Genomic DNA, 11,963 nt, shown 5'->3' on the forward strand with positions numbered 1-11,963 from the left:
AGTACGGTGGGGGCGGGAACTGACTAACCTAGAGTCTCCGCAACCACTTCCACTAAGAGCAAGAAGAGCCTAGTGAGAGGGGCCTCCCTAGAGACCCAGACACACCATCTCTATCTACTACAGATACTCAACAGTTTCCCTGGAAGTAAGGGGCCTGAAACCAGTTCCCTTCTCTCCCTACTTCGTCCCCAGGGCTAGGTTTAGAAATGCAAAGAAGTCTTTGGAGTAATCGTTCGACCTGCCAGCTGGAGAGAGTAGACGACGGGAAAAGCTCCCGAACTCATTTTCGCTAGAGTACCAGAAGAATACATGTTCATCCCCTCTCCCCACATCTCGCACTTTTGAGATCTGGACTGGAGATAGTCAAAAGATCCATCCCCCTTCACTCCACCTAGTCCTAGTACCTCGAGGTGTGGGTTAGGGGAAAAGGAAACTGACTCCAACTATTGCCAACCTTCCACAACAAGATCCAGGGTAGGGGGACAACCCGGAACCCCGCCCTCCCAACAGAAGCCCTAGCTCCTAGGGCAGCGATTGGGGGATGCAAATATTCCCTCCCCTGCCTGGCAACCTTAGTCTCAGCTATCCCCTGAGGTGGGCGGGGCTAGGCAGCTGACAGAAGCTGCACCTTAGCTGGGGCTGACCCGGGGCGGTCCAGCGTACAGGACTGTGCCCGGGGCTCGGGTGCGCGTGAGAGGAGACCGGGCGCGCGCGAGCGGGGGCGCGCGGGGAGAAAGACACTGGGAGGCGGCGGCCGAGGGGCGGGGAAGTGCCGAACGGCCCCGCGCCTGGCTGGGATGCGTGCAGGCGGCAGCCGCGTCGGCTTAGGAGTCCCGCTGACTGGGAAACCGAACAGCGTGGACTGGGAGAAGACCGCAGACACCAGCAAAAAGAAGCAAATTTTTTCCATTGGAAAACCTCTGTAATGGATTTGAAATAAACTTGAGGAGGGGGTTGTGAACGCGCCAAGCCTGTATGGAGCCCCGGAGCTGACCACACGCGCCAGCCCGTCGGGGGCCCATGCGCAGCCCGCCAAAGCCCAGCTCCTCTACCAAGTAGCCCGGCTAGCTTCCCTGCGCTACAGGATCAGACCGAGCCGAACCAGTTGGCTGGCCGCGCATCCCTTCTTCCCTGGCCCGGCCGGGTCTGGAGAATGCCTGGGGCCCCTGCAGCCGTCTAAGTAACCGAGGAGTGAAGGAGGGCAAAGTCCCGGGCGGGATGGTGCAACAGAAGAGAGGTCGCGTTGGCGAAGCCAAGCGGGAAGGCTGCCAGCCGCCCGCTGCGAGCGAGAGGGCGCGGCTCCGCCGGGAGACCCCTGGTGAGCCGGGCTGGTGCAAGACCCCCAGCGGCCACATCAAGCGGCCCATGAACGCTTTCATGGTATGGTCGCAACACGAGAGACGGAAGATCATGGACCAGTGGCCCGATATGCACAACGCCGAGATCTCCAAGAGATTGGGCCGCCGCTGGCAGCTGCTGCAGGACTCCGAGAAGATCCCGTTCGTACGCGAGGCTGAGCGGCTGCGTCTCAAGCACATGGCTGACTACCCGGACTACAAGTACCGGCCCCGTAAGAAGGGCAAGGGGGCGCCCAGTAAGGCGCGGCCCCGCCTCCCCAGCAAGACTAAGCCGGCGCTGTTGGGCCGCGGGGGTGGGGGGCGCAGGAAGACAGCCGGAGAGTCTGGGGAGCAGCGCGGGGGAGGCCCCACTCTAGGGGAGGAGGTGGAAGCCGAGGACGAAGAGGAGGAGGAGGAGGAGGAACTACTGGAAGTGCGGCTGGTGGAGACTCCAGGGCGCGAGCTGTGGAGGATGGTCCCAGCGGGGCGGGCTGGGGGGAGACCAGGGGAGCGGGCAGGAGGGCCGCGCCCGGAGCCGCAATTGGAAGAAGCTGGAGGTACCCCCGAGACTTCGAGATCCTCACAGCGCGGAGTGACCGCCACCTCGCCGCTTGGCTCCCCGGCGCCCTCTTCCCTGGTCCCTTCAGACGAAGAGCGCGAGGAAGAAGAAGAGGGGAGAGAGGAGGAAGAGGAGGAGGAGGAAGAGGAGGAAGAGCCGGAGAAGGAACCTCTTGGGTTCCTGCCCCGGCAGCTCCCAGGTACCATAGGCCCTGGCCTAGACTGCACCGCCCTCGACAGGGACCCGGACCAGTTCCCTCCTGCAGGGACCTCGCACTTCGAGTTCCCGGACTACTGCACCCCCGAGGTGACCGAGATGATCGCTGGAGACTGGCTCATGTCCAGCATCGCGGACTTGGTCTTCACCTACTGAGCCAGGCACTCATTAGGTGACTCGGACTCCACAAATCAGGTCGCACTCAAAAACCAGCTGTTTACATACAGGAATCAGGTATTTTTGGCCTTCAGCCCCATCAAAGGCAAAGGCTTCCGCTGTCACCCCATCCCCGAATCAAACGCCCTCAGCCATGCCTCCACACTCAGCCTACCCTACAACCCATCCCCTATGGACACACCCCACTTTCCATGACTTGCACCCAGACACGCCCCTCTCTCCATCTTTCTAGACACACCCCTCTCTCCATACTCCTAGACACACCCCTCTCTCCATCCCTTAAACACAGAAACACATGGGTCTTTGCTCCTTCAATCCCCTACACACTGGCATGAGCCTTTCTCCATCCCATATACACACCCCTTTCTTTGTGGTGGAAGCATGGGGTAATGGAGCTGGATAGGAGATGGAAGAATCCTCTTCGAGTTCCAGCTCTGACCCTAACCAGCTGTGTGACCTTGGGCAGGTGATTTGACCTCTCTCTGCCTAAATTTCCTTATCTGTAAAATGAATGGTTGGAATAGATGACCCCTAAGATCCCTTCCAGCTCTAGAAATCTATGAAACTCCCTTTATATGGACACAGACACAGCCCTCTTTCCATTCCTTACAGACACTCTTCTCTCCATCCCTTAGGGAGGCAGCTCATTACTGCCCTGTATTAGGAGTCAGAGGATCTGTGTTCAAATTCCAGATTAAAATAATTACCTGTGTGACTTTGGGCAAATCCCTTCACCTTTTGGGGCCTCAGTTTCCTCATCTGTAAAATGAGGGGGTTGGACTACATGACCTTTTAAGGTCCCTTCCAGCTCTATATCTATGATCTTATGAATCTCTCTCCATCTCTTCCACAAACAAATTTCTCTTTCCATCCCTTATACACATATCCTATTTTCCCCATTCTTTCCCTATATGCCCTCCATCCCATTCCTTGGGTAGAACCCCCTTTTTCTATGTCCTACATACACAGGCACATACATCTCATCTACTCCTCCTTCTTCTCCAAAGGGGAGGTCTCATCAGAGTACACAAGCCCACCTCCCTCAAAATTTCCCTGGCTGGGATGTGTTCCACTCATCACCCCATCCTGGCTCAGGGTTGTGAGAGAGACTGCTCTAGTGATTCTCTCTGAAACCTAGCTCCTCCTTACCCAGATCCATGACCCCTATTCCTGTGCTTGGTTACTCCATAGTTCCCCCCTCCCCTCTTCCCTTTTACTCCCTTCTGCCCCCACACCTGCAAGTCTCTCTCCGGACCTCCCTCTCTCAGTGATGAAGAGCTGAAGTTGTGACCTTGCTTCCTCCTTCATGTCCTGGACTTGCAACCTTTGAGGAAAACCTAGGGTGCTTGTCCAGTTACCAACCCCACCAGGGCAATCCACTCTGGACAAAGATAGAGGCAGAGGACATTCTCTTTTAGCCTGCAACCACATTATCAACTCTAGGTGACCTTAAAGCCCTACCTTTTAAGAGAAACATTGATGGAATGGTGAATTCCCTGGTTCTAAAGAGGATTATTTAATTCTTTTGTTGTCTGAGGATAGCCTACTAGACACCCCTGAGAAATGATAACCCCCTTCCCTTCCTCCTTTTCATTTGCCCTGTTGACTGCCCTTTTCCAGGTGTACCTGGCCCCAATCCTCATCTGTAAAATGATAGGGTGGGATCAGGTGACCTTGAAAAGCCCTAGCTCCTCATCTTTTAGCAGGATAAGTGCTGCCCAGAGCTCCATCTGTGGGCTTCACCTAAAGATGACTTGGTTCATCAAGTTCCCCAAAATAACCCAGGCCAGGCTGAGACCTCTTAACCTCAGCAAATATCCTACCCCCACTTAGAGTGACCAGGTCTTCTTTACTAATGGGACTGGTAGCACCATCAAAATCTATTCCAAGAGACAAGATACAAGCCCCTTGAGGGGAATAATATATGGAGCTGCTGGGTGGGGGAAGGGGGCAGAGATCAGCAGACCTTTGCTCCCTTTAAAAGCCTACTCTGAGAGCCATCTGAAAGCAAAACAAAGCAGAGAGCAGGAGAGGCTGTTTAAAGTACTCAATATATATTCTTTCTACACAGCCTGCTGGGGCCCCTGGGAAAGACCCCCAGTAAAGTGAATACTTCCTGAGTACTCACATCTCCTCAAGAGGGGAGACAGCAAATGTCCAGATGGGGAACCTCTGAAGAGTAAGCCATGCAGATTTTCCCTGTGCTTGGCCATGGAGTTTGGGGCCCTACCAGTTTCTCCCTGCTTGGGATTGGATCTCATGGTCAGGCCCTATTACTCTCGACTATCTCTCAACCCTCCTAACCTCTCCCCCTTTACCCTCACCCAGTTCTCAGTGCCAAATGCTTTGATCAGTGTTATCATTCAGCTGGGGAAAGAGAGGTGGAGAGGGCTGGAGTCAGTGACCAAGCTCCCTGAGGCATGTTCAGCCTCCCCAGTGGTTCCCAGGACTAAGAGGGGTCATCTGCAGGCCAGTGTTAAAGCTTTGACTTGAAGGGTCCAGAGGGATGTGACAGGAACGGTCAGAGCATTAATTCAGAGTGAGTAACCTAGTACAAGAAGCCCTAGTTTTTGTCTTATACTGACCCTCTGTGCCTCAGTTTGCCCATTTTTGAAATGGGGACAGGTGCCTTTTCCCATGCATTTGGATTATCTGGCTATGAAATGCAGGGTCTGAGGGCTATTCCTAGCTTATGGCTTCCATGGGCTAAAAAGAAATGCTGGCCAGGTCTTTCAAGGCCTGGATGACAACTGTATTTCTTCCTGTCAAAGGGTGTCTGTCCTCTCTATTGGACAGTCTCCCCCCACCCTATGCTATGCTCCCTTCCTTCCCCTTTCCTCTGGCCTCCTGCTGTTTGCCTCCCTCGGCTACCTGGCATTTCACAGCCTCACCTGTCCCCCTCGTCCACTGCCCTTCCTCATCCCCAACTTGCCCATCTCCCATCACTACCCAGATTCTGCTGACATGGTATGCCCCACTCTGTCATAGGTTCAAATACCCACATACACAGATCTCTCAGGAACAAATGGGGACCCCAGGTCCCTCCACACCTCCTTCTGTGCCGTTCCCCACACAGGCCAGCATCTCTACAGGGATATCCTATCCCAACCCACCTACCAGCTACCCCTGTATGTGGTGCTCCAATTCCAGGCCTCCTTTCTATCTCTTTCTTTTGCATTTCCTTTCTTTAAAAAAAAACAACAAAAAAAAAACATTGTATGAGTGAAGAGGTATCACTGTGTGTTGTCTTGGAAAACTAGTCTCATAGCCGAGAGGAGGAGGGGGACAGCCCCCTCTCTGTGTGGGAGGGAAGCCCTGGACTCCAGTATTGCTGCCCAATACCAGGACTGAATAAAGTATATGTGCCCAGAACCTGTCTCTCTCTATGTGTCTATTTCTCTTATTCTCCCTTCTCTACTTCTTCCATCAAGACTTCATTGAGCTTCAATTCTGCCCAGGGTAGGTATGAAAGATTACATATGTCTCCTTATCCTTGAAAATCTGGAGATAGGTTGGGGAGACAAAAACAGACCTCAACAGTACACAATTGCTTCTAGTCTCTTGCTCCCCAAATTCCTTCCCATTGTGATATATTAAATCCATTATGAAGAGATAAAGCCTTTCATTCATTAGCTTCTAGATTTGGATGGGACCTCAGAGGTGATCTGGTCTAATTCCCAACTAAAACAGAAGCCCTGTCTGCATGAATTTTAACAACCAATCATTCTACCTGTTTTAACACAGAACAGCCTTATAAAAGGCTCACTCTCCACCAAAGTTGCCTATTCCATTATGGAAATACTCTATTCAACTGAAATCTACCTCCCTTCATTTTTTTAGCCTTTGCCCATTGTTCTGTCCTCTGGGACCAAGTAATATGGGATTCATGTTACAGTCCTTCATAATACTTGAAAATGGTTAAGATGTAAAAATCTATTTTACAAACTAAATATCCCCAGCTCCTTCAACTAATTTAATAACATAATTCCAGCTTCTCCCATAACATGCTCGCCTCTTCTAGACACATCCCAACACTTCAATGTGTCTCCTAAAAGAGAACCCCTAGGCCTGAAAATATCTGAAAATGCAGGTTCCCCATTAAATGGGAATGTAGGAATTAAGAAGGGAAGGAGAGAATAAAGTTTAATGGAAAGAGAACTGGGACGTGGAGTCAGAAAACCTGGACTTGAATCCCATCTCTGCTGCTTTATTCTTATATGACTTAGGACAAATGTCTTTCCCACTTCGTATCTCAATATCCCCTGTAAAGGAAAGATGCTAGACTACATTGTCTTCAAGATTCCTTACAACTCTTTAAGTTGTTTTAATTCTGTGACTCTGACACAGAACCGGAGGGAGGATTTACCGTTCGTCTCTGACAATCTATGTTCCAAGGCCCATTTAGGCTTAAGTATCCTCAGACTCTTCCGGCATCTGGGCTGAGACAAGACTTGAGAAGGGGGGAGGGAGGAGGAAGAGAAAGATGGGAGGAGAGAAAGGAAGAAACACTGTCTAGGATCATGGTGACATCTGCTGGCTAAATCGTGGTAGTATCCCGACTTTTGTTCAATTCTGGAAGAAGGTGGGTGTGAAAATGGCTATTCTACCCTCAGGAAGAGAACTGTAGTAATCAATGAATAAAACACATGATCATATAACATAGAATGTCATAGCTAGGAGAAACCTTCGAACATAAAATATCAGGGCTAGGATGGGTCTTGGAACAGAGAATATCATAGCTGTGAGGCACTTAGAACATAGAATGCCATAGCTAGGAGAAACCTTAGAACATAAAATATCAGGGCTGGGAAGGGTCTTAGAACAGAGAATATCATAGCTCTGAGGGCACTTAGAACATAGAATGTCATAGCTACGAGAAACCTTAGAACATAAAATATCAGGTCTGGGAAGGGCCTTGGAACAGAAAATGTCATAACTGGGAGGGAATTGAGAACACAGAAATGTCATAGTTGGGAGAAACCTTAGAACATAAATATCAGGGCTGGGAAGAAAGTTGGAACAAAGACTATCATAGCTGTGAGGGCACTTTAGAACATAGTCCTCTAGAGCTGGAAGGGACCTTGGACTATAGAATGTCAAAGCTGAAAAGAACCTTTGAATGTAGGCTATTGCAAAAGCCATAGGATGTCTTCATAGTAACAAACTGAAGAGATCATTTAGGCCTGCCTTTTTTTTTTTTAATTAATTTTATAATTATACATTTTTTTGACAGTATATACGCATGAGTAATTTTTTTATAACATTATCCCTTGTATTCATTTTTCCAGATTTTCCCCTCCCTCCATCTACTCCCTCCCCAGATGATAGGCAATCTCATACATTTTACATGTGTTACAGTATAACTCAGATATAATATATGTGCGTAAATCCAATTTTCTTGTTGCACGTTAAGTACTGGATTCCGAAGTTATAAGTAACCTAGGTAGATAGACAGTAGTGCTAATATTTTACATTCAATTCCAAGTATTCCTTCTCTGGGTATAGTTGTTTCTGTCCATCATTGATCAGCTGGAAGTGAGTTGGATCTTCTTTATGTTGAAGATATCCACTTCCATCAGAATACATCTTCATATAGTATTGTTGTTGAAGTGTATAGTGATCTTCTAGTTCTGCTCATTTCACTCAGCATCAGTTGATGTAAGTCTCTCCAAGCCTCTCTGTATTCCTCCTGCTGGTCATTTCTTACAGAGCAATAATATTCCATAGCCTTCATATACCATAATTTATCCAACCATTCTCCAATTGATGGACATCCATTCATCTTCCAGTTTCTATAGGCCTGCCTTTTGATCTTTTCCAATAAAAAGACTGAATTCCAGATTTATGAACTATTTTTGAGTTCCTGCTGTGTAACAAGTTCAGTGGATAGAATACAAAGAAGTGTAAGACAGGATCAATAAGACCTTGTCCTTCCAAAGTTCAGGAGTCCATTAGGAAATATGAAGCTTTAGGTCTCTTATAAAACTAAAGGGAAATAATACTTAGAAAACCTGCATAATCAAATGCTACCAGATGTAATATAGCCACTTAAGGCATTCAGGAGTGGGGAATCACTGTGGTCTGGAAGAGTCCAAGAAAGCTTCCTGGAAGAGATGGGTTTCGAAGTAGGAGGTTTTAGAAGCATAATTTGATGACTCAGGTACAAACAGCTCCAAAAATACAGAAATTCACAGAGGAGAGAAGGACAGTATAGTGGAAAGGGCAAGCACCAAATTTGGGCTCAGAAGCCCTGAGTTTGCTTCCTGGCTCTATTTGCTAAATAAATTGGGGAAAGTCACTCAGTCTGGATTAGCCTCTGTGATTTCTTTTTTTTCTGATAAGGTTTGGATTAACTGGCCACTAATCCAGAAATCCTGTGATCTGTAAAACAGGAGAAATGACCATTCTTTTATTACTTAACAGCCTTATTGTGGAGTAGATTCCTATTTTTAAAAAATAGCTTACTTATATAGTTTGTTAAGGCTTACAAAATACTATCCCACAGCAACCCCAAGAACTTCAATCCTGCTCTAGTTTGAATGTCTAGATAATACAAATTTACATGGTATTTTCCTCAACATCATTGGAGGAAGAAAGGCTTTGTGCCTTCCTTCTAGGAAGTTTGGGGTACTGGAGCCAAGAGGTAGGTGGACCAAGAATTGCTGTGGGCTGAGAAGATCAGAGAGTCATAGGATTTTGAACTGGAGGAAACCAGAGGGATTACCTAATCCAATCCCCTCATTTTACAGATGAAGAAACTGAGTCCTAGAAGGGGGAAGAAGCCTCTTGCTTGAGGTCCCACAGGCAGAAGGTGACAAAGTGGAAACTCAAACCCAGGTCTTCTGACTAAATGATGAGTACTTTGACATAGATCCAGGCCCTAATGATGGATAGGTACCAGAACCAAACATTTTGTTCCTGAGACCCAAAGACAAATTTTTTTTTAAAGAAGGGCTGAGGGTCATCATGGGCTTAGGAATACCAAGATTATATGCTCCACACTTTTATAGAGATAATGGAGAGTGCAACAGTCCCTGATGGGCTTTTCAAAACATCTCTCAAGGTGCAGAACCTGGAGGCAGCATCACATTCTATTCTTAGGCTATTCACGTAATCATAAATTCCCAGAGCCAGAAAAACACACACACACACACACACACACACACACACACACACACACACACACAAAACCTCAGAAATCATTGGATATAGCTCTTTTTTTTTTTTTTTTTAATAAAGAGTGAAACTGAGGCCCAGAGAAATTGAATGACAAATCAGAAACCACATAGCTAAGTGTCAGAACTGGTATTTAAATTTAAGTCATCTGACTCTGAAATACACACTGTGCGCACACTCCTTAATCACCTGTTTCCTCAACCCAGGTCCCAAGTGCTTTCAACCACAAGAAGTCTGCTGAACATTTGAGGCTGGAAAGAAATTACAGATGGAAGTGGAATAATAGAGTGAAGAACAGGGAGGGATTTCACACACACACACACACACACACACACACACACACACACACACACACACACACCCCTTCAAGGTGCTTGCCTTTCGTGGATTGGGAAGGATCAGTCCAAATCTTTAGATGTAGTGAATAGAAAGCTGGGGAACATATATAATCTAATTCAAATTGCTTGCCATCTTAGGAAGAGAAGAAAGGAGGAAAGAATGAAAGAAGAAAAATTTGGAACTCAAAGTCTTGTAAAAATAAATACTAAAAATTATTTTTACATATAACGAGACAGGAATAAAATACTATTAAAGAAAGAAGGCTGGGGGATAGGACATTTCTGGGTGGGGTACCCCTTCTCAGAAGAAATCAGCCTCCTTATCTTGATACTTTCTTGGGAAAGAGGTAGGGAAAGGAAGGGAGAAGAGATGGAGGTAGAGGTAAAGGAGAAAAAAAATTTAGAGAAAAGGAAAACGGGAAAAGCAAGAGGGAACCAAAGAGGAAGAGGAGAGGGACAGACCAAAAACCTAGGATATCAAAGCTTAAAAGTCCCTGAGAACAGAGAATCTTTAGAGATAGCAAGGAGAGAGCTTTAAAGACTCCTTAGCCACACTCTCATTCTGGCGATGAGAAAATAGGTTAAAAGAGAGAAGTGACTTGTTTAAGATTACCATCATTGCTAAGGAAAGGGGGAAAGAGAAAAGAAAGAAGAGGGAGGGGGGAAGAGGACTGAGGGAAGTGGCTACTTCTAAACTGGACATCTGCCTGAATTTCCCCAGCTTCATTGAGCTCCTTAGCAACCAATGGCCAGCCCACCCCCATCTCTGGTGTTTCCTAGCAACCAATGCCTCAGCTCAGCTTTTCTTGGGTTTCCTAGCAACAGAAGGTCAGGCCATCTTCCCAACAGGTGGGGGCTGTTAGACCCTCCTTTCAAAGATCAGGACTTACTCTGGATTAATGTTAGGGTGGATCAGTGAGGACCCTGTACCTGGAACCAGAACAAAACTTAATTAGGGAGAGGTTCCTTAAAGTCCCTGACACTCTGCCTTTTTTTTTTTTTTTTTTTTTTTTTTTTCCTATTGTAGTGGCTTCCTGGCCTATTTGTTGTTGTTGTTGGGTTTTTTTTTGGTTTTTTTTTTTTTTTGGTTTTTGGTTTTTGTTTTTGTTTTTGTTTTGTTAGTTTTTTTTTGCACCTGGGGAGAACAGACTATTTCAGGATGCTGCTAGGAAATGGCCCAGGTTCACCCCACAGAGCCCTCCTGTCCACGTGGGCTGGATTTTGCCTGAAGATTGAAGTCTGTCGAAGCCTTTGCTGGTCCTGCCTGAAAGGACGACTCCTGATATTCAGAGGTGTAAGGAAGGTGTGTAACTTAGCTAAAATCATACAACAAATCTCAGAGGGACCCAAGTCAAGGCAGAAAAGGATTGGATGGAGCCCCAGCAGGCACTACCCAGAGAAAAAAAGATCCCTAACTTTCACAGGGAAGTGCAGGTGTAGAATAGAAGGCCCCAGGGGGTTCAGACTTCCTTGCCCCATCCTACCAGAAATTCCCAAAGGGACTGTGGGGAATATTGCCTGGAGCATGAGGACGAGACCTCGTTAAAATCTTCCCAATCCACTATTGCAGCACCTCTAGAGAACTGATTGACCATCCAGATTCTCACTGGCCAAAACCCAGGGACTTAATCCTATCTCGGGCGAAGGGAAGGAAAAAAGGAAATACAAATCAAATAACAACGGGAGATTAAGTAGGAGGCAGAAGGAACAGCTCCCTCAGACTAAACACTTGGGGAAAAGGCAGCTTTGGGGAAAACCTGGTAGAAAAGAGGCTTTTAAAATGTGGAGAGGGATTCGTCCAAAGCTCTCCAAAGCTCCATTGGAGTTAGTTATGTTGTCCTTAAATGTATGGATGGAGTCTTATCGACAGAATGGGGTATCTGTGAAAGGGGAGGTGACTCAGTGAAGAGGCTCGATTCTCTTTTAAGGAACGAGGCTCGGTGGGTGGGCTGGGGGGAGGTTAGTTGATGTGGGTTCATTGAGAAATGAGGACTCAGCGAAGGATGACGCGAGCTTAACGAGGGGATGGGGGAGAACGCATTGTGGAAGACAGGGGCTCGGTAAGGAGGGGAGCTTCCCAAAGACATGAAGGGGGTGTTTAGCGGGCGGACGGGGGTTAAATTCCTAGGAACAGCGAATACCACTCGGCTCTGTCCAGCC

General features: G+C 47.5%; 1 protein-coding gene across 1 annotated transcript; it reads left to right on the plus strand.

Moving 5' to 3' along the window:
• The first annotated feature begins 664 nt into the window (after positions 1-664).
• On the plus strand, positions 665-5,661 carry SOX12 (SRY-box transcription factor 12). The gene has a single exon (XM_074292818.1). The coding sequence runs from the start codon at positions 1,219-1,221 to the stop codon at positions 2,266-2,268; it is 1,050 nt and encodes a 349-aa protein (XP_074148919.1). The 5' UTR covers positions 665-1,218; the 3' UTR covers positions 2,269-5,661.
• Positions 5,662-11,963: the final 6,302 nt, after the last annotated feature.

The sequence above is a fragment of the Sminthopsis crassicaudata genome, chromosome 2, assembly GCF_048593235.1.
Source record: "Sminthopsis crassicaudata isolate SCR6 chromosome 2, ASM4859323v1, whole genome shotgun sequence".
NCBI lineage: Eukaryota > Metazoa > Chordata > Mammalia > Dasyuromorphia > Dasyuridae > Sminthopsis > Sminthopsis crassicaudata.

Excerpts from the sequence above, each read along its gene's own strand:
- SOX12 (XM_074292818.1), top strand. The coding sequence starts at position 1,219 with ATGGTGCAACAGAAGAGAGGTCGCGTTGGCGAAGCCAAGCGGGAAGGC.